At 41.7% G+C, this 20,425-nt stretch overlaps 2 protein-coding genes across 3 annotated transcripts in view; both read right to left on the minus strand.

Annotated features, from left to right (window-relative positions):
• LOC110536034 (glycerol-3-phosphate acyltransferase 4) overlaps nucleotides 1–6,785 on the minus strand; it is a 34,749-nt gene extending 27,964 nt beyond the window's left edge. For both annotated transcript variants that reach the window (XM_021621539.3, XM_036935872.2), the window contains exons 1-2: nucleotides 6,623–6,785; nucleotides 4,687–5,303 (exon numbers count right to left, since the gene is read on the minus strand). In XM_021621539.3, coding sequence (XP_021477214.3) covers nucleotides 4,687–4,860 — 174 coding nt within the window. In that variant the 5' untranslated portion in view covers nucleotides 4,861–5,303; nucleotides 6,623–6,785. The remainder of the gene's footprint in view (nucleotides 1–4,686; nucleotides 5,304–6,622) is intronic.
• A 2,380-nt stretch (nucleotides 6,786–9,165) lies between these two features.
• Nucleotides 9,166–16,963, minus strand: LOC110536035 (DNA-directed RNA polymerase III subunit RPC4). Its single transcript, XM_021621540.3, has 9 exons — nucleotides 16,778–16,963; nucleotides 13,404–13,572; nucleotides 13,258–13,301; nucleotides 12,983–13,140; nucleotides 12,752–12,876; nucleotides 12,478–12,649; nucleotides 12,112–12,362; nucleotides 11,859–12,011; nucleotides 9,166–10,061 (listed from the first exon to the last, which is right to left on the minus strand). The coding sequence occupies exons 2-9, from the start codon at nucleotides 13,569–13,571 to the stop codon at nucleotides 9,942–9,944; spliced, it is 1,191 nt and encodes a 396-aa protein (XP_021477215.2). The 5' UTR covers nucleotide 13,572; nucleotides 16,778–16,963; the 3' UTR covers nucleotides 9,166–9,941.
• Between the last annotated feature and the right edge of the window lie 3,462 nt (nucleotides 16,964–20,425).

Below are 20,425 nucleotides of genomic sequence, written 5' to 3' on the forward strand. Positions count from 1 at the left end.
TCACACCTCCTCCATGCTTCACGGTGGGAACCACACATGCAGAGATCATCCGTTCACAAACTCTTGCATCTCACAAAGACACAGCTGTTGGAACCAATCATCTCAAATTTGGAAACGTCAGGCCCAAGGTCCATTGTTCGTGTTTCTTGGCCCAAGCAAGTCTCTTATTATTATTGGTGTCCTTTAGTAGTAGTGGTTTCTTTGCAGCAATTCAACCATGAAGACCCGATTCACACAATCTCCTCTGAACAGTTGATGTTGAGATGGGTCTGTTACTTGAAATCTGAAGCATTTATTTGTGCTGCAATTTGAGGCTGGTAACTAATGAACTTATCCTCTGCAGCAGCGGTAACTCTTGGTCTTCCTTTCCTGAGATGGTCCTCATGAGAGCCAATTTCATCACAGCACTTGATGGTTTTTGCAACTGCACTTGAAGAAACATTCAAAGTTCTTGACATTGTCCGTATTGACTGACCTTCATGTCTTAAAGTAATTGACAGTTGTTTCTCTTTGCTTTTTTGAGCTGTTCTTGCCATAATATGGACTTGGTCTTTTACCAAATAGGGTTCTCTTCTGTATACCAACCCTATTTTGTCACAAAACAACTGATTGGCACAAATGCTTTAAGGAAAGAAATTCCAAATTAACAAGGCATCTCAAATATTTTGATTTGTTTAATACTTTTTTGCTTACTACGTGATTCTGTGTGTTATTTCATAGTTTTGATGTCGTCACTATTATTATACAAATGTAGAAAATAGTAAAAAGAAAAGAAAAACCCCTACTGTATAATACTGGAAAAATGTAAATAAAAGCTAGAAAGTCAGGGAGAATTTAAAATTCCAAAAACAATGAAGTCAGCAGTATTGATTTTGTTAGGTTTGAGCAAAATAACAGCATTAGCCAAGGCAAAAATTACTTGAATTTCAGGAAATTAGCTTTAAAACGGCAACATTCTCTGAGCTCCATGACAGAACATGTACAATTGCAGGAAATTACCTTAGAAATTGCTAAAATGTCTCAGCTCCATGGAGAAATGTTTTGAATAGCAGGAAATGAACACATTTCTCTACACCGCCAAAATATTTACACAGCGCCAATTTCCACACCCCCTGCCACGGGCCCCTAAACCCCCTTTTGATCCAGAAAAGATCCTGCAGGTGTTAGCCCGTTACTTCCTAGAGAAACATTCTGCCTCAACCTCCTTCAGACAATTATCAAATTCTAAATAATAGACTTCCCATTTTTACTTTATGTCACATAAAATGACCAAAACAGCTTCATGCTGTATTAAGGGAATTATGTGGCATTTTGACAGGTTAGATAATTCAATTACAGATAGGCCTACATTGATATGTCCATTATATTTTATCTACAACACTTGAGTTTATAAAGATGTGCAGTAAATTGTGGACATGTTATCAACAAGTGCCATTTCCAATAGGCTGATATTGCACAAGACAAACACAGTATAACATAAAGCAGTTAATTCTATTAGGTTGATAAGGTATTTTGCCATTAGTTTGATATTACTATTCCAGGGCAGCTAGCGATTATGAGAGGAGTCTGTCCCCATGGAAATCATTAGAATAATTTGTTTTCTCTATTTCTTTATTAAATGCATTCACATAGTAATTGTCCGTTTTATGTAGGCCAAAAAGACCATGCTCACGTAAGCTGAACGAAGTGCAGATGTCCATACTGTATCTGCACACCTAGACAAACACTAAAGTATGAGGCTGGAAATGGACAATGTTGCAAATACCTTAGCAACAACATGCAGAGCAGGGAGGAGAGGAGGAAGTGGGAGGGGATCCACTGTTCTCAAACTTTTACTTCAACCTCAGGCACTGAGCTGGGTGCAAGTTCACACAACACATTACATCTTTATAGGATCCTGATGTTCACAGACAGGGCGAAAGAGGAGCAGAATTCTGCTGCCAGAACATTCCAATCTGCTCAAGCATCTATCTTACACATACATTACACTCCAATACAGTTATTTGAGCCAAATGGCTAATGGAAGTAGATCAGGGCACCTAGCAACAAAAAAAAAATAAGTGTATAGACTGTGTTCACATTCTAAAAGGCTTTACTAGGCAACAGGCCTTGACAGCAGTTAAGGTTCACCTGATCAACTTCACAACATTCCTCTGACAGGATAGGTAAACTGGACATTTACAAGACTGACCGCTTGTGGACAGGAGCACAACAACATAGTAAGAGGCAAAGCATCTTTGCTACTTAGCAGTGCCAGGCCAATGTCAACAACACTACAGGACGAAGGACACAGTTCTCTTTAGAAACTGAAATTGACCATCCCACCTTTTGAAATGATAACACTGCTCACCGAGGGGAGATTTTACAGTTGGTTGGCCGCAACAAAATCCTTACTGACATGACAATACCATTACATGTGAATCATAAGACTAAAGTGCAGCTTATAGGGACACAAATGTCAACAACACTACAGGACGAAGGACACAGTTCTCTTTAGAAACTGAAATTGACCATCCCACCTTTTGAAATGATAACACTGCTCACCGAGGGGAGATTTTACAGTTGGTTGGCCGCAACAAAATCCTTACTGACATGACAATACCATTACATGTGAATCATAAGACTAAAGTGCAGCTTATAGGGACACAAATGTGTTTGCTTTGGTTTAGGCTAGTAGATGACGAACATAGCAATCTTGTTGAGTCTGAACTGGAACAGGGCAAATCAAGGCCAGCACATGGCTTAGGACAAAGGGGTGTGGTAGCACAGGATTATATAATACTAACCAAAAAAAGAGCTGGTGTGTGATACCTCTACACTCACTTCATAGACTAGATTGAGTAGGAGTTACAGGGTCCTCCTTGTTCATTCTCTCCTTCCCATTCTCTAACACTGCAGCTGATGCAATTTGACTTGTCAAAAAGCATTAAACAATTATGGCAATTTAGCTAGTTAGCTTGCACTTGCAAGCTAATTTGTCCTATTTAGCTAGCTTGCTGTTGCTAGCTAATTTGTCCTGGGATATAAACATTTGAGTTTTTAATTTGACCTGAAATGCACATGGTCCTCTCCTCGGACAATTAATCCACACATAAAACGGTCAACCGAATCGTTTCTAGTCATCTCTCCTCCTTGCAGGCTTTTTCATCTTTGAACTTATATGGTGATTGGCATCTAAACTTTCATAGTATTACTACACCGACCGGCAACACAGTTCATCTTTCAATCACCCACGTGGGTATAACCAATGAGGAGACTGCACGTGGGTACCTGCTTCTATAAACCAATGAGGAGATGGGAGAGGCAGGACTTGCAGCGCAATCTGCATCAGAAATAGGAATTACTTCAATTTTAGCCCTTGGCAACGCAGACACTCATTGACACGTGCAAGCAGTGTGGGTGCAATAATTGAATAACATAGATTCCTACATTTATTTTGCAAAGTGAGCGGTGTGGTCAGCCTGTAAGCTTATTTCTCTCATAAAAATGCTGGTAGACTAGGCTTGGCGCTACTGCGAGCTGAGAAACCTCTCATATCACCAGCCATCTCCCTCCAGCCCACTTATTTCTGCCACTAGAACTTTCTCTCAAAGGGGTTAAAGGGGTTGACTGGAAACTGCTCACAGGCTTACAGTCAGCACATAAAGCAGAAGATGACAGAGGGAGATAACCTTCTCTGGTTTCATCTCACTAGTGAGAGGTGAACAGACAGCTAGGCTAACTCCCAACAACCATTGAAACCTTTGATTAATCATATTGAGAGACACTTGATCCCATCAGCAGGCCAAACAAGAAAGTGAATGTTGATAATGTAGGGTCAGAAGCACATATCCCACAAAGTCATGTTCATACCATAAACATGTAGCCAGATAAAGACTTTTAGTACCCAGGTCTGTACCGTTCTCTCTGGTCTCTCCATAGTTACATAATGAGGGGGAGGCAGGGCCCCTGGCCATCATGTAATCTCCACCCACCAACCACTGAATGCATGGCTGTCTGGGTACTAGTGATAAAAGGTCACTGTGAAGCCAGAGTTGTGAAGAGTGCCACTAACAATTGACTTATAGTGGCCAGCCAGCAAAGTTTTTATTGACTCTCTTGGCAGTGACCCATTATATTGTTGAATCATTGATTAGAGTGGTGCTAACTTTATACTTGTGTGCTATTGCTATTACACACTCATTATACCCATCTTATATGACATGTCCTGCTTCGGCATCTCTGTGACAACAAAGGTGCTTGTCGTGACTTCATGTGAAGCACATTGTAAATATGGACCTGAACTGAACTCGCGCAATAGAGAGTTGATGTCGAAAGGGAGGGATTGAAGGTGGGGAGGTGCACATGACCTACACTAAACTAAATTCCCATTGCTAAATCCCAGTTTGGGTCAGGTGCACTGTCAAACAAGGAAGTACCACATCACTGCACACAGTGAGTATAAATAAAATCACAGACATGCTAACCATGTGTATGTGACAAATTTGATTTGATTTTGATTTGTATAATTCATGCACTCCACTCAAGTCTATGTCAGTCATAAATGTTGTGTGACATATGCCTACCACCTATTCTCGATCATTCAAATGAATTATGCATGTGCAAATGTCTGATGTGATGTCCTATCTGACCACAAACTGATAACATCTGTGAACCCCAGCAAACAGTGAAGTGGTTCCCACTCACCTCAAAGATCTTCAGTAAGGTTTTCATGTAGAGCCGGCGAATGCCAAAAGACACTCCAAAAATGGCAGGCACGATGATGAAGACGAGCAGTAGGGTGAACCACACAGTGAAGGAGATGCCCAAGAGAATGCACAGCAGGTTATCAAAAGGGTTGAAGTCTAAGAATGGGCCCATCTTGAGGCTTTAGGGGGCAATGGGGAGATCCTACTACACAGAATATAAAGGCTACCCAAAAGCAGGAGGAGACAGTGTCGCACTTGTCCGCCTTTTAGGACTCAGTCTCAGTCAGAGCAGTGCCTTCATTAAGACATCTGAGGGACCAGATTCCTCCTCACACTGGTCAGTGAATCAATGTCTGTAGAGGACAGCATCTTGCTGCTGTCTCCCAGCTTTATAGATATGTTATAGCAACTGGGCCTTCCAGTCTATCAGTGATGTTGTTTTCTGTAGCTTCTTATCATTCAAACTTATTGTGGGGCATTGGTCTACAATGAATTTGGGTTTAACTTAACTCCACTACTACCAAACATTTTTTTATGGACCCAGAAAGGGTTTGAGAATATTGTGCATTGAAAGAATCCAAAAGTTGCAACTGTTTAGTTGAGTATCACATGTTCCTGAAAGAGATGTAAACAAAAACACAAGGTCAGGCCTAAGTGCTGGTCGATACTAGGAAGGTCAGAGATTTCTGATTTGCTAACTCGTTGTAGAAATGTGTCCCACTTGGGAAGTATCATAATCAACCAATATGAAGCTTTACGCAAATAATGTAAAATAAAATTAACTGCACATGATGGACACGACCATGATGCTAGCGTGGCGTCTCTCTCCTTCAGATTATGATGACTCAAATGTTAGGATGGTCAGGCCAGCCAAGTCTGTTCTTCGTAACATTAGTTAGCTAACGTTAGTTCTTTGTAGCTAGTTGCAAGTACTAACGCCACTATATACATTTTAAAAAAATACGCTACTATTTCCACTAAACATCACTCCTCGCTCCAGTCACGACATGTTATTATAACATCGGAAGCCGGCAAATTGGCTACGTAACGGTAGCTGGCTGGCTGATAACATTTTGGTGAGGGGCTTGCTATTGCACAGTATGAGAATCGAGAAAATTATGTACGTACATTTTCTGACTGTTGCAATAATTTAACACCAACTCCAGCAGACCAGGAAGGGAGAAATTACACGGATTCTAGCTAATAATGTGTCACGATTTATGCATTCAATCCGTATCACACTTTTAGGCTAGCCAATTAAACTAAACTCCACGAATTACAATGAGTTGAGCAATTTAACAAATTACGACGGACTTGAGCTGCTACGGATGTGGGCGGGATGGATTTCAGCAGCCAAATAGCCTGCATTTACACATTAATTGCGGGCTATTCTTAAATAATAGAGTTGAGTCGGCATGGCTAGCTAGGCTAGTATTGAGTACTCTGACTAGGTGGAATGCAGCTACGACCAGAAGTGACTTTTTCTTAGCACGTTAGAATTTACACATTAGTTTAGAAGTAACATAGCAGTTTATGATACATAGGTTAAGAAAATGGTTATGGTTAGCTAAAAATGCTCTTAGTTCTAACCTGCTGTACTCTGTCACTATTTACCACAGCCACAAAGTAACACTTGGTTAGCTATATAGTACACATTCATTAAACAAAACTTTGCTCATGTATCTTAATTTAAGATTAGGCATAAGGTCAGCAGTGTGGTTAAGGTTAGGTTAAAAATCACAAGACAATTGTAGAAATAGGCCTGGTTTAGACGAACACTTTGTGGCTGTGGTAACCATTGACGCTGTACACCATCTATCTATTCACAAACAATATCAAGCAGTCGATTTTTTTGTGCTACGTTAGCTTTCTATCATGGAAGATGAGATACAATTTCCTGAAACGTGGGTAGATAGCTACATGAATGTACTCACCTAACATTGTTGTCTCCACTCGTGGCCAACGGACAGCGGCATAGACGTAAGGTGATGGAAAGATGATGGTGCGCATCAGATGTTCCTGCGAGAATCTCGTCGGTTTTGTGGTCTCGTTTTTCAGCAAGAACAAAAACATCCTTCCTCGTCTCTAAACGGACATCTGGTGGTAGGACGTGGAAGCACCGGCGCATTACTTAACGCTGAACACAAAATACATGTAATTAAATACATCACAGTAGGCCCAGTGAGGGCAATCACACATGATATAGTTGCGTAAATACAGTGGTAGAAAAAATACCCAATAGTCATACTTGAGTAAAAGTTAAAGACACCTTCAAATAAAATGACTCAATTAAAAGTAAGTCACTCAGTAAAATACTACTTGCGTAAAAGTCTAAAAGTATTTGGTTTTAAAATGTACTTAAGTATCAAAAGTAGAAGTATAAATAATTTAAAAATGTCTTATATTAAGCAAACCAGACAACACAAATTTTTAAATTTACAGATAGCCTGGGTCACAGTTTAACACTCAGACATAATTTACAAATGAAGCATGTCTGCCAGATCAGAGGCAGTAGGGATGACAAGGGATGTTCTCTTGATCAGCGCATGAATTAGACATTTTCTGTCCTGCTAAGCATTCAAAATATAACGAGTACTTTTGGGTGTCAGGGAAAATGTGAGTAAAAAGTACATTATTTTCTTTAGGATTGCAATGGAGTAAAAGTTGTCAGAAATATAAATAGTAAAGTACATATACCCCCAAAAAATACTTACGCAATCCATGCTAGACCCTGATAAATCCTCATCTCGCATCATGTAAAGTTGAAAATATATATATCACAATGAAAATGTTTGAAGTATAACAAGTTACCTTAGAGATTCAGTGCTAATATAAGTACAGTGCCTTGCGAAAGTATTCGGCCCCCTTGAACTTTGCGACCTTTTGCCACATTTCAGGCTTCAAACATAAAGATATAAAACTGTATTTTTTTGTGAAGAATCAACAACAAGTGGGACACAATTATGAAGTGGAACGACATTTATTGGATATTTCAAACTTTTTTAACAAATCAAAAACTGAAAAATTGGGCGTGCAAAATTATTCAGCCCCCTTAAGTTAATACTTTGTAGCGCCACCTTTTGCTGCAATTACAGCTGTAAGTCGCTTGGGGTATGTATCAGTTTTGCACATCGAGAGACTGACATTTTTTCCCATTCCTCCTTGCAAAACAGCTCGAGCTCAGTGAGGTTGGATGGAGAGCATTTGTGAACAGCAGTTTTCAGTTCTTTCCACAGATTCTCGATTGGATTCAGGTCTGGACTTTGACTTGGCCATTCTAACACCTGGATATGTTTATTATTGAACCATTCCATTGTAGATTTTGCTTTATGTTTTGGATCATTGTCTTGTTGGAAGACAAATCTCCGTCCCAGTCTCAGGTCTTTTGCAGACTCCATCAGGTTTTCTTCCAGAATGGTCCTGTATTTGGCTCCATCCATCTTCCCATCAATTTTAACCATCTTCCCTGTCCCTGCTGAAGAAAAGCAGGCCCAAACCATGATGCTGCCACCACCATGTTTGACAGTGGGGATGGTGTGTTCAGCTGTGTTGCTTTTACGCCAAACATAACGTTTTGCATTGTTGCCAAAAAGTTCAATTTTGGTTTCATCTGACCAGAGCACCTTCTTCCACATGTTTGGTGTGTCTCCCAGGTGGCTTGTGGCAAACTTTAAACGACACTTTTTATGGATATCTTTAAGAAATGGCTTTCTTCTTGCCACTCTTCCATAAAGGCCAGATTTGTGCAATATACGACTGATTGTTGTCCTATGGACAGAGTCTCCCACCTCAGCTGTAGATCTCTGCAGTTCATCCAGAGTGATCATGGGCCTCTTGGCTGCATCTCTGATCAGTCTTCTCCTTGTATGAGCTGAAAGTTTAGAGGGACGGCCAGGTCTTGGTAGATTTGCAGTGGTCTGATACTCCTTCCATTTCAATATTATTGCTTGCACAGTGCTCCTTGGGATGTTTAAAGCTTGGGAAATCTGTTTGTATCCAAATCCGGCTTTAAACTTCTTCACAACAGTATCTCGGCCCTGCCTGGTGTGTTCCTTGTTCTTCATGATGCTCTCTGCGCTTTTAACGGACCTCTGAGACTATCACAGCGCAGGTGCATTTATACGGAGACTTGATTACACACAGGTGGATTGTATTTATCATCATTAGTCATTTAGGTCAACATTGGACCATTCAGAGATCCTCACTGAACTTCCGGAGAGAGTTTGCTGCACTGAAAGTAAAGGGGCTGAATAATTTTGCACGCCCAATTTTTCAGTTTTTGATTTGTTAAAAAAGTTTGAAATATCCAATAAATGTCGTTCCACTTCATGATTGTGTCCCACTTGTTGATTCTTCACAAAAAAATACAGTTTTATATCTTTATGTTTGAAGCATGAAATGTGGCAAAAGGTTGCAAAGTTCAAGGGGGCCGAATACTTTCGCAAGGCACTGTATATGAATACATAAAGCACACAGGAACTTTTGTTATTTTTATTCATCTTACATCCAGTCATTTAGGTATGGGTTTACAGGATACCACATGGGAAATATTACTGGTCTACTTATCCCTCCCAAGTTTAGACCTGATAGTGTGATCTGCTTACAAAACTGGAATAGGACCAGTGGTGTAGTGGATGGTAAACACAAGTAAATGCAGTGTACCTTTGTGAGACAGTTTACCTACCTTTCATGTGACAGTTTACCGACCTTTTTTGTATGACAGTAAGAAAATTAAAATGGAAGCATAGATCACGTTCATTTTTACAGCACGACCGGCAATCAGAGTTTACCCACCTATTTTCTTTATCACTACATCACTAAATAGGACATTTGGAATTTGGCACATTCATGTAGGCTAATCATTTTGAATGAGAGAATACTGTACCATCCCTTTATTAGAGTCATTTAGCACACATCTCAAACAAGGTCATCTTTCCCCATCACTTTCAGCAGAGAAAAATAAATAAAATGTTCTGTAAACAAGCCAGCTTTTCTTACAAACTAGTGGTAGGAAATCTGTTTACAAGACTTTCTATTTCGCATTCTGAAACTATCCAGGGCCAAGTTACAACAATGGACACTTGAAAAAACATGTATAGGTTTTAGGTGCCATGTTTGCTTGTGGTACTACTGTCCTTATAGACCTTATGCTGCACGGTCTATGTTATTCTGTATGTGGTCCCCACTGTACTGTAGAAACCCTGGCCTACTGGTGGGTGCTTATATTTGTCCTGTTAGTCCTGTCCTGGTTTGTCATACTCTGTTCTCCAGCAGGGCTTCGAAGTCTGGCGAGCAGACCAATTTGTGTTTGATGTGACCCAGCACTGACAAGTCACCAGTCCGGCCCTCTCCTGTTCCAATTGACACCAGCTCCTAAGGGGGTGGGGGGAGAGGCAATTATATTGGCACACTTGCACTTTGCTTTAAAAATTCCTAATTTGTCTAAAATAAGTTTAATTTGAAAAGGCATCATGAAATCAGCAGAGTGTCAGGTGTTTTGTGGTCCAATGTTCAACCCAGTGTCCAGTCTCCTTTGAAGGTTGTGGGTCTTCCAGCATGACAAGGACCCCAAACACACATCAAGAATCACACAGGAATTGTTAAGAGGATATGCTGGACTGTTCTTGAGTGTCTAGCGAAGATTCCAGATCTGAATCACATCAAAACCTATGGCGAGCTCTGAATACAGTAGTTGATGGAGGGCACCCATCAAATATTGAAGAATTAGAGCAGTTTGCTGCTGAAAAGTGGGCCAAATTGTCAGTAGAAAGGTGAAGCAAGCTTATTGATGGCTACGATAAGTGTATTTCTGCAGATATTTTGGCCAAAGGCTGTGCAACCAAGTACTAGCTCCGGGATGGCAATCATTTTGTCCATTCCCTTTGTCTTTATATTTTTTTATTCAAATTGTAAACTTAAGTTAAAAAATGTAATTGTTTCTGCAATGTTGAAAATCCGATAACAAGTGTGACCAAGTGTTTTTCAATTTCAACTTATTTTAGAATAGGGAATTATTTAAGAAAAGTGCAAAGGAGCCCATATTAATTGGCCACACCTGTATGTTTACATACAACTACAGGGAAGTGAAGATTTGAAGGGAAATTCCACCCTTTTTCCAACATCAAATTCATCACCAACATCAACATACACTACGTGACTAAAAGTATGTGGACACCTGCTTATTGAACATCTCATTCCAAAATCATGGACATTAATATGGAGTTGGTCCCCGCTTTGCTGCTATAACAGCCTCCACTCTTCTGGGAAGAATTTCCTTAAGATGGTAGAATTTTTCTGCAGGGACTTGCTTCTATTTCAGCCACAAGAACATTAGTGAGGTCGGGCACTGATTAGGCCTGGCTCACAGTAAGCGTTCCAATTCATCCTAAATGTGTTAGATGGGATTGAGGTCAGGGCTCTGTGCAGGCCAGTCAAGTTCTTCCACACCGACCGCGACAAACCATTTCTGTATGGTCCTTGCTTTGTGCACAGGGGCATCGTCATGCTGAAACAGGAAAAGGCCTTACCCAAACTGTTGCCACAACATTGTAAGTACATCATCTAGAATGTCATTGTATGCTGTTGCGTTAAATGGGGCCTAGACCGAATCATGAAAAACAGCCCCAGACCATCATTCCTCCTCCACCAAACTTTAGAGTTGCACTATGCATTGGGGCAGGTAGCATTCTCCTGGCATCCGCCAAACCCTGATTAGTCCGTCGGGCTGCCAGATGGTAAAGCTTGATTCATCACTCCAAAGAACGCGTTTCCACTACTCCAGAGTCCAATGGCGGCGAGCTTTACACCATACCAGCCGACACTTGGCATTCTGCATGGTGATGTTAGGCTTGTGTGTGGCTGCTCTGCCATGGAAACCCATTTCATGAAGCTCCCGACGAACAGTTCTTGTGCTGACATTGCTTCCAGAGGCAGTTTGGAACTAGGTAGTGAGTGTTGCAACCGAGGACAGACGTTGTCCGGCTGAAATAGCCGAATCCCCTATTTTAAGGGGTGTCCACATACTTTTGTATATATAGTGTATATGAAAACATCAGATTTCCATGTTTTGTAGTAAAACAAAATAGAAAAAGATAAGTGTTTCCGGTGACATCATCCGTAGACACTAATTTCAACCAACTATGAGCTGCCAAAGGTTGTGTTTTCTCTGACCTGGAGGAAAGCGCATGAGGTTCCCAGAGCCACATCTAGTGTGACATGCCCCAGTATGAGCTGCACCCGACCAGACTTCCGAACCAACAGTCGTCCCACCAGACCCTCCTGCAGGTCCCTCAGATGGCAACTGTTCTCCTCCTGCTGCTCCTCCTATTCCACAGAGGACACACACACAAACAAACTGATCGTATACAGAGTACACAGAAGCCTTGCTCTCTGAACCACATATTTAATAGACCTGAATACCTACTTGAGATTCAGTTTTCAATAGCATGGACTGTCCATCCTCTGACTGCATCTCTGTCTTCACTGGCCTGACCTCTCGGGTGGGCGGCTGCCCTGGTAGAGAGTCGGGGAGCTGGATGAAGAACAACTCCTCCACTTTGCTCTGACTCCAGGTGTCCAGCAGTTCAGGTAAAACTTCAGGCTCAGGGAGTGGAGGTCGTCTGAAAGTGGGTTCCATCTTCTTGACCTCTGGAGCATCTTCTGGCTCCTGCTTCACTGAAGAGAGGGAGGGAGGGAGACAAATTAGACAGTTATGGTAGATTGTTTTACCATTCTGTTTCATTTGAACTGACATGAACGTTGGCGATGTAAGAGCTGTGATTATAGTTACCTTTGACTGCATTTGTTCCCTCCGTGGCCTCAATGTCCTCCTCAGACTTGTCTGGTTTGAAGGCTATATCAGTGACATCACTTTCCTCCTTGAATCCCCACCCTGACACAGCCAGGGGCAGCTGAACAGGGCAGCTCCTTACATCACTCCTTAGGTGAGGGTCATCCAGGAACTGGTGGAAATTAGTTGTAAATTACTCATAAGTGGACAACAAACTAGACAATTATTGTACAGACAGACAGTATGATGAGACATAGGTACATGGAGGACTCACATTGTCTCGTTCCAGATTGCGCAAAATTTCTTTGGTCTCTTCCTCTGTCTCCCTCTTCTCCTTCTTAATGTTGATGATGGGTGAGGGACCCACACTTGGTGCATCTCTCTCACCTTCATAGCCACCTGAATAGAGCACAGGAAGAAAGTTCAAACGAAATGATACATCATTATGGTAATGATACCATTTAACAAATGTTATGTAATTACAGCTGAATGACCCTGATTCTACCTCTTTTCTTCATCATCATCTCTGCAGGCCCTTGTTCAAAGATAGAGTGGGACTGGATGACTTCTGGACGTCCCCGGCCCCGACCACCCCTACCACCTCGCTCACGACCCCGATCATTCTCTCTCCTTTCCCTCCTTTGCCCAGACTCAACCTTCTGCCTATAGTATAAGAAAGTAAAACTCTGTTAACAACATATGGTCCTTTAGTATGTGCTGGAAAACATTTCAGTATCATGCAATCACATATATTGTCACAGACAGAACAACTGAACTTACTCTTCTTTAGCTTTTCTGCCAATAATGTTAGGGGTGAAGGTTTTCTGAAACATAAAACATTGAAGTCAAGATGGACCTAGTTAAATAAATACACAAGTGCTGGTGATAGACCATTAAAAACACTCCATACAATTCACTGAGCCTACCTTCTTCACCCCTCCTAAGGTGAGGTCTTTGGTGCGCATGGAAGGGAAGCGGCCGGTGGAGAGGGTAGCTGGAAGCCGGCGTCCCATCACTAATCCCCTGCCACTCCCTCCAGGCGTTGCTGGAGTGCTAGAGGGGCCACCAGGGTCGCTTGAGCCTGGCTCCGCCATCCTGGACAAAGCAATTAGGGAGAAAATTGTATAGGAAAGCTAAATGGATAACTATCCACACGGCCTCATTCAATAAGTCTTCACAAGAACACCTACAGTATATCTGCATGTAGCCCTTATCATGACTACAATTCCATTGGGTCATTCCACATATCTATATGCTGCCTGAGGTAAATGCCCTGATGTGACACTGCCCGATATCATGTAAAAAAGTTCACAGCGTGAAATACCGCGGGGAAAAAATAAGTTAATAAATCACAGCACCCCGACCCCCGAACTACTTCCCGCAGCTATGGCTCACAATCAATGATTAGCTTTCTTTTTACGCTTGTGATTGGTAGTGATTGTAAAGTCGCAGCATGATAAAGCTCACAGATTGCAAATTCTCACTGGTCCTTTGCTCGTGCCAGATTCTCTTTTAGCCATTGAGGTATTAAAATAACAATCTTTGCACAAGTGTCCACTAGATAACACAGCCAAAGTCAGATTCCACAGCCACAAGGTCCAAACTGCCTACAAAATGTCTATTTATTATTTGTGTATCTGTGACATTTACTGCATTGTTAGGAGCTAGTAACATAAGCATTTCACTGCACCTGCTATAACCGCTGCTAAACTGTGTGTGCGAGCAATAAACATATAAAGTCCCAAAAGGTTTACAAAACCGTATCACTAGCAAGGATAAATAAAGTTTCTAAACGTTAAAACAGAGCGTCAGGATTGGGGATTCACATGAAGCCAGCTGTGGTCCATACTTTCAGCTGAGAATCCAAGAGGGGGACCCGCTGGCCTTCAAATCAAGTTGTATTTGTCATATACAAGTGGTGTAAACTTTACTGTGAAATGCTTGCTTATTGAGCCCTTCCCAACGATACAGCGTTTCAAAATAATAACACAAGAGGAATAAAATACACAAGAATGGAGCTATATACAGGGAGTATTAGTACCAGATCAATGTGGAGGGGTGCGAGGTATTTGAGGTAAATATGTACATAAAGGCAGGGTAAATTGACTGGGCATCAGGATAGAAAGGAGTAAAATAAAGAACAGAGTAGCAGCAGATACTGATGAGTAAAAGTGTGAATGTGTGTGCGTAATTTGTATGTTTGTGTTGCATTGGTATGTGTGTGTGTATGCGTATTAATGGCACCCAAACTATTTGCGCTGACTATCTTGCACTGACCCTACGCACACTCACTAGACTATATATATATATATATATATATATATATATATATATATATATATATATATACACACACTATATTGACACTCCCACACACATTCACCACACACTAGGTACCATTAATTGACTATTTAGCAGTCTTATGGCTTGGGGGCGGTTGAAGCTGTTTCTAAGCTCGTCGGTCCGAGAGCCGATGCTCCGGTACTGTTTTCCAGACGGTAGCAGAGTGAATAGTCTATGGCTTGGGTGACTAGAGTCATTGGCAATTGTTCAGGCATTCCTCTGACACCACCTGATAGAGGTCCTGGATGGGAGGGAGCTCGGCCTCAGTGATGTACTGGGCTGTCAGCACCACCTTCTGTAGCACTTTGCAGTTGAAGGCGGTGCATTTGCCATACCATGATACAACGCTCGACCCGCTCCACAACAGCCCTGTCGATGTGGTTGGGGGAGAGCTCTCCCTTTTCTCCTATAGTCCACGATCAGCTCCTTGGTCTTACTGACGATGAGGGAGAGGTTGTTATCCTGGTACCACACTACTAACATGCTGAGCCATCGCGCGCATGTTGATTTTGTCCCCCCACACCAGACGCAATCAGGACAAGCAGGTTGAAATATCAAACAAACTCTGAAAAACCTATATTCAATTTGTGGACTTGTCAAAAAGCATTAAACATTTATGGCAATTTAGCTAGCATGCTTGCTGTTGCTAGCTAATTTGTCCTGGGATATAAACACTGGGTTGTTATTTTACCTGAAATGCACAAGGTCCTCTACTCCGACAATTAATCCACAGATAAAAGGGTAAAAGTTTGTTTTCTAGTAATCTCTCCTCCTTCAGGCTTCTTCTTTGGACTTTATATGGCAGTTGGCAACCAACTTTAAGGTGCATAACCACTACCAACTGGAGCGTGCACCTCAGTTCATCTTTCAATCACCCACGTAGGTATAAACTCCTAAAAACCAATGAGGAGTTGGGAGAGGTGGGACTTGCAGAGCGTTAAGAGTCACAAATAGAACCAAGCTCTATTTTAGCGCCTGGCTACGCAGACGCTTGCGAGCAATGAGGGTGCAATGACTGAATAACATGTGTATATTTATTTTGCAACGCTCACCCACGCAACGCGAGCCGGTGTGGTCAGCATGCAAGTCTCTGACATCCTCCCTGTAGGCTGTCTCATTGCCGAAGGTGATCAGGCCTACCACGTCTTGTCGTCAACAAACTTGATGGTGTTGGAGTCGTGGGTGAACAGGGAGGGACTAAGCACACACCCTTGAGGGGTCCCCATGTTGAAAGTCCCCCTTGGGTTCTCAATAACACTCCCCAGTAGGAGCAGTCCTCCATAGGAATTAATGGAATTCTACAGTATTTCTATTAAATATTAAGGCCAAATATAATTGTTATTGTTTTTTTGGTAGTGGGGACAGTATCGTTAGTCATTTCTAAAACTTGTACTTTAAGGAAAATGTTATATATTTTTTGTTTAGCTCACAATGTAATTTAAAAAGTATACATGAAGACAGAGGTGTCAAAACTCATTCCAAGGAGGGCCGAGTGTCTGCAGGTTGTTTTTTTCCTTTCAATTAAGACCTAGAAAACCTGGTGAGGGGAGTTCTAATTAGTGACCTTAATTCATCAATCAAGTACAAGGGTGGAGCGAAAACCCGCAGACACTCGGCCATCTGTGGAATTAGTTTGATACATGTACATTATGGTGTCCGCGATAGAATAAACGTTCCAAAAACTATAATGGTAAGGGAGTGCCAAGATGAAGGCTTCAAAGTAGCGTCATCTATTGTATAACTTATATAAATAATTGAATGGAATGCGCATAGCTTTATATTTGTCTTTGATACCACATTCTTCAAGTTTTATATAGCCTATGCTATTGGTAGTTAGACAAAGTTATATCTACCACAACTGAGAATCAAGAAGTTGTCAACACATGGCAACAATGCATGCTGGTTACATTAGTTAGCAAGGACTGACTGCGTTTAGATATTGTCTTATTACAATTACCTGATTACTTCTATAGATGTTCACCAAACCAAGATTGCGTTTAAATGTACTGTAGCCCTTCTATGAGTAAAACCGTGTCAATTTCTTCAGCCAGTGGTCTACTCAAAAAGTCAACATTGACTGCTGTACAGCGCCATGACAGATAGACGTGACGTTGCATCTCGTGTATTTTTGCGGATCAAACATGCGCAGGATTTCTTCTTCTTCTATGGTATAAAGGTGCTATACAAACAACCGTATAATGTGCATGCTGCCTTCTACTGTGCTGGATTGTGCGATCAATCATGGGTTGCCTAATTCTCTACAACAAAGACAATACACTGAACAAAAGTATATACGCAATATGCAACAATTTCAAAGATTTTACAGTTCAGATAAGGAAATCGTTCAATTGAACTAAATTCATTAGGACCTAATCTATGGATTTCACATGACTGGGAATACAGATATGCAACTGTTGGTCACAGATAACAAACAAAAAAAGGTAGGGACGTGGATCAGAAAACCAGTCAGTATCTGATGTGACCACCATTTGCCAGATGCAGCTCTACACATCTTCTTCGCATAGAGTTCATCATGATGTTGATTGTGGAATGTTGTCCCACTCCTCTTCAATGGCTATGCAAAGTTGCTGGATATTGGCGGGAACTGGAAACATGCTCAATGGGTAACATGACTGGTGAGTATGCAGGCCATGGAAGAATTGGGACATTTTCAGCTTCCAGGAATTGTGTTTGCAACATAGGGCCGTGCATTATCATGCTGAAACATGAGGTAATGGCACGACAATGGGCCTCAGGATCTCGTCACGGTATCTCTGTGCATTCAAATTGCCATCGATAAAATGCAATTGTGTTAATTGTCTGTTGTGTTATGCCAGCCCATACCATAACCCCACAGCCACCATGGGGCACTCTGTTCACAATGTTTACATCAGCAAGTGCTCACCCACACAACGCTATACACATTGTCTGACATCTGCTCCGGTACAGTTGAAACCGGGATTCATCCATGAAGAGCACACTTCTCCAGCATGCCAATGGCCATCAAAGGTGAGCATTTTCCCACTGAAGTCGGTTACGACGCCGACGCCAGGTCAAGACCCTGGTGAGGATGATGAGCCCGCAGATGAGCTTCCCTGAGACAGTTTCTGACAGTTTGTGCAGAAATTATTTGGTTGTGCAAACCAACAGTTTCATTAGCTTTCCAGGTAGCTGGTCTCAGACGATCCCACTGGTGAAGAAACCTGTTGTAGAGGTCTGCTGTTGTGAGGCAAGTTGGACGTGCAGCCAAATTCTCTGAAATGACATTGGAGGTGGCTTATGGTAGATAAATGAACATTAAATTCTCTGGCAACAGCTCTGGTGGACCTTCATGCAGTCAGCATGCCAATTGCATGCTCCCTCAAAATTTGCGACATCTGTGGCATAACAATGCATTTTAGAGTGGCCTTCTATTGTCCCCAGCACAAGGTGCACCTGTGTAATGATCATGCTGTTAAATTCGCTTCTTGATATGCCACACCTGTCAGGTGGCTGGATTATCTTGGCGAAGGAGAGATGCTTACTCATAGGGATGTAAACAAGTATGTGCAAAACATTTGAGAGAAATAAGCTTTTTGTCCTTATGGAACATTTCTAGTATCTTTTATTTCAGCTCATGAAACATGGGACCAACAATTTACCTGTTGCGTTTATTTATTTTTCAGTATAAATACTTAACTTCTAACAAACCTTCCCCCTCTACAAAACCCTCCCAACCTCAAACGTTATCGCTATCATGCCGAGACTCATCCTTATTATTATTCAGCAATTCAAAAATCATGTCAACCATGACATCTGTTACCCTAATAACATCTTTGACATATCTACAATCATCTTTAACCTGGCATTTCTGCTTTCCACAATCCAAGTTGTTGATAACCTTTCCAATGAATGCTATTAAGTCAATTTTATTTACAATCAGTGTCCTTTGACACAGCACAAATATGGGAGCAAGATTTTTGAACAGGCCTTAGAAGCATCAGTTCTGACAGAAGGTCCATTTACTAGGAGAGCAGCCATGGTAGCTCAATTGTCCAAATAGTTCCACCAATCGGTCTTACAGCCTCTGCATATGAGACATCATGATTGTTTCTATATCTCTGGGCCGCTCTAGCCTCTCTGCACCTGGCATCCACCAAATGTAAATCAAAACTAGTAGTTGAATTGACCTCTGTACCCAGTGGGTTGGCACATTTTTTTCCCCCTCAACTTAGCATAAGCTCCAGGGACATGGCTTTTGATCTTCTTCCCATTGAGAGTTTCCATTTGAAGAATCTTCCCTTGTTGAGCATGACTAACACAAAATATTAGCAGTCTACCATTTCCAATGAACCGGGCTAGTTTTACATCCTCTTTCTTTACGTAATTTGTTAATCGGATAGCGTGTAGATGCGACCCTGTGGTGACAAACACCATCACAACTTTCCACAATACACACATCATTTCTCTTGTTCCCTACCATCACTCTCTTCACACTCTCTGTACTAGAAGCACCAGTACTTTCAATAACATGGTGTAATGAATACTCAGGAAGAAAAAGATGTAGAGTCACACGCAGGTGTTTATTTTGCCTTCACAGAAGGCAGGAATAGTGGTCACAGGCAGGCAATGGTCATACACAGGTAGACAAACAGGCAGGTGAATCAAAACTGGGAATTAAGTCTATAACTGTTTCTTACAAATGGGCTAGACAAAGGCTTAGCAGAGTCAAAATGAACAATACCTCACAAACGCACAAACAGAATGAACTGAACTAAATAAGGAGCTGATGAGACCAGGTGAGTAACTAACACAGGTGAAATCAATGAACAAAAATGAAAGACAGGGCTACGTTCAAGAACACAACACAAGGTTGACTAAGAAAATAAATACAGAACCTTACACATGGTCTCTTTTTGTGCGCAGGATTTGAGTTTGGTAAGACTATTTGAATACAGAAAACATATGTATATTTACAAAGCCATAGATCAACATACCTTTTATAAACAAAGAATTTGTTTGTTTTTGGGTGTTATTTTTATATAGTTCAGGAATTGCATGATGTAATAGTTTTCCTCCTCTTCGTCTCCTGCTGCTGCTTTTGCTGCTGCTGCTGTTGCTCCTGCCGCTGCTGCTTCTCCTGCTGCACCTTGGGACAGCGACACTCCCCCGGAGTATATGCACAAACTCCCCCTCCTCCCACTTCCAGGAGTCTTGTGTCTTCGGCCGCTGTTGCTGCTCATTACCACGCCGCTTGGTCCTTGTTTGGTGGGTGATTCTGTAATGGTTTTCCTCCTCTTCGTCTGAACAGGAGAGGCAAGAAGGATTGGAGGACCAATATGTGGCGTGGTAAGTGTCCATAGTTGTTTATTTAAACACATAAACTGAACACTCCATACAAAAACAATAAACGTAATGTGAATAACCGAAACCGAAAACGGTACCGTGTGGTGTAAAACACAGACAAGGAAACAACAGTGAAGCCCAGGCTACCTAAGTATGATTCTCAATCAGAGACCACTAACGACACCTGCCTCTGATTGAGAACCATACTAGGCCGAACACAGAAATACAACCTAGACACACAAAACATAGAATGCCCACCCAACTCACGTCCTGACCAACT

Source organism: Oncorhynchus mykiss, chromosome 11 (assembly GCF_057628025.1).
Source record: "Oncorhynchus mykiss isolate SJ-2025 chromosome 11, ASM5762802v1, whole genome shotgun sequence".
NCBI lineage: Eukaryota > Metazoa > Chordata > Actinopteri > Salmoniformes > Salmonidae > Oncorhynchus > Oncorhynchus mykiss.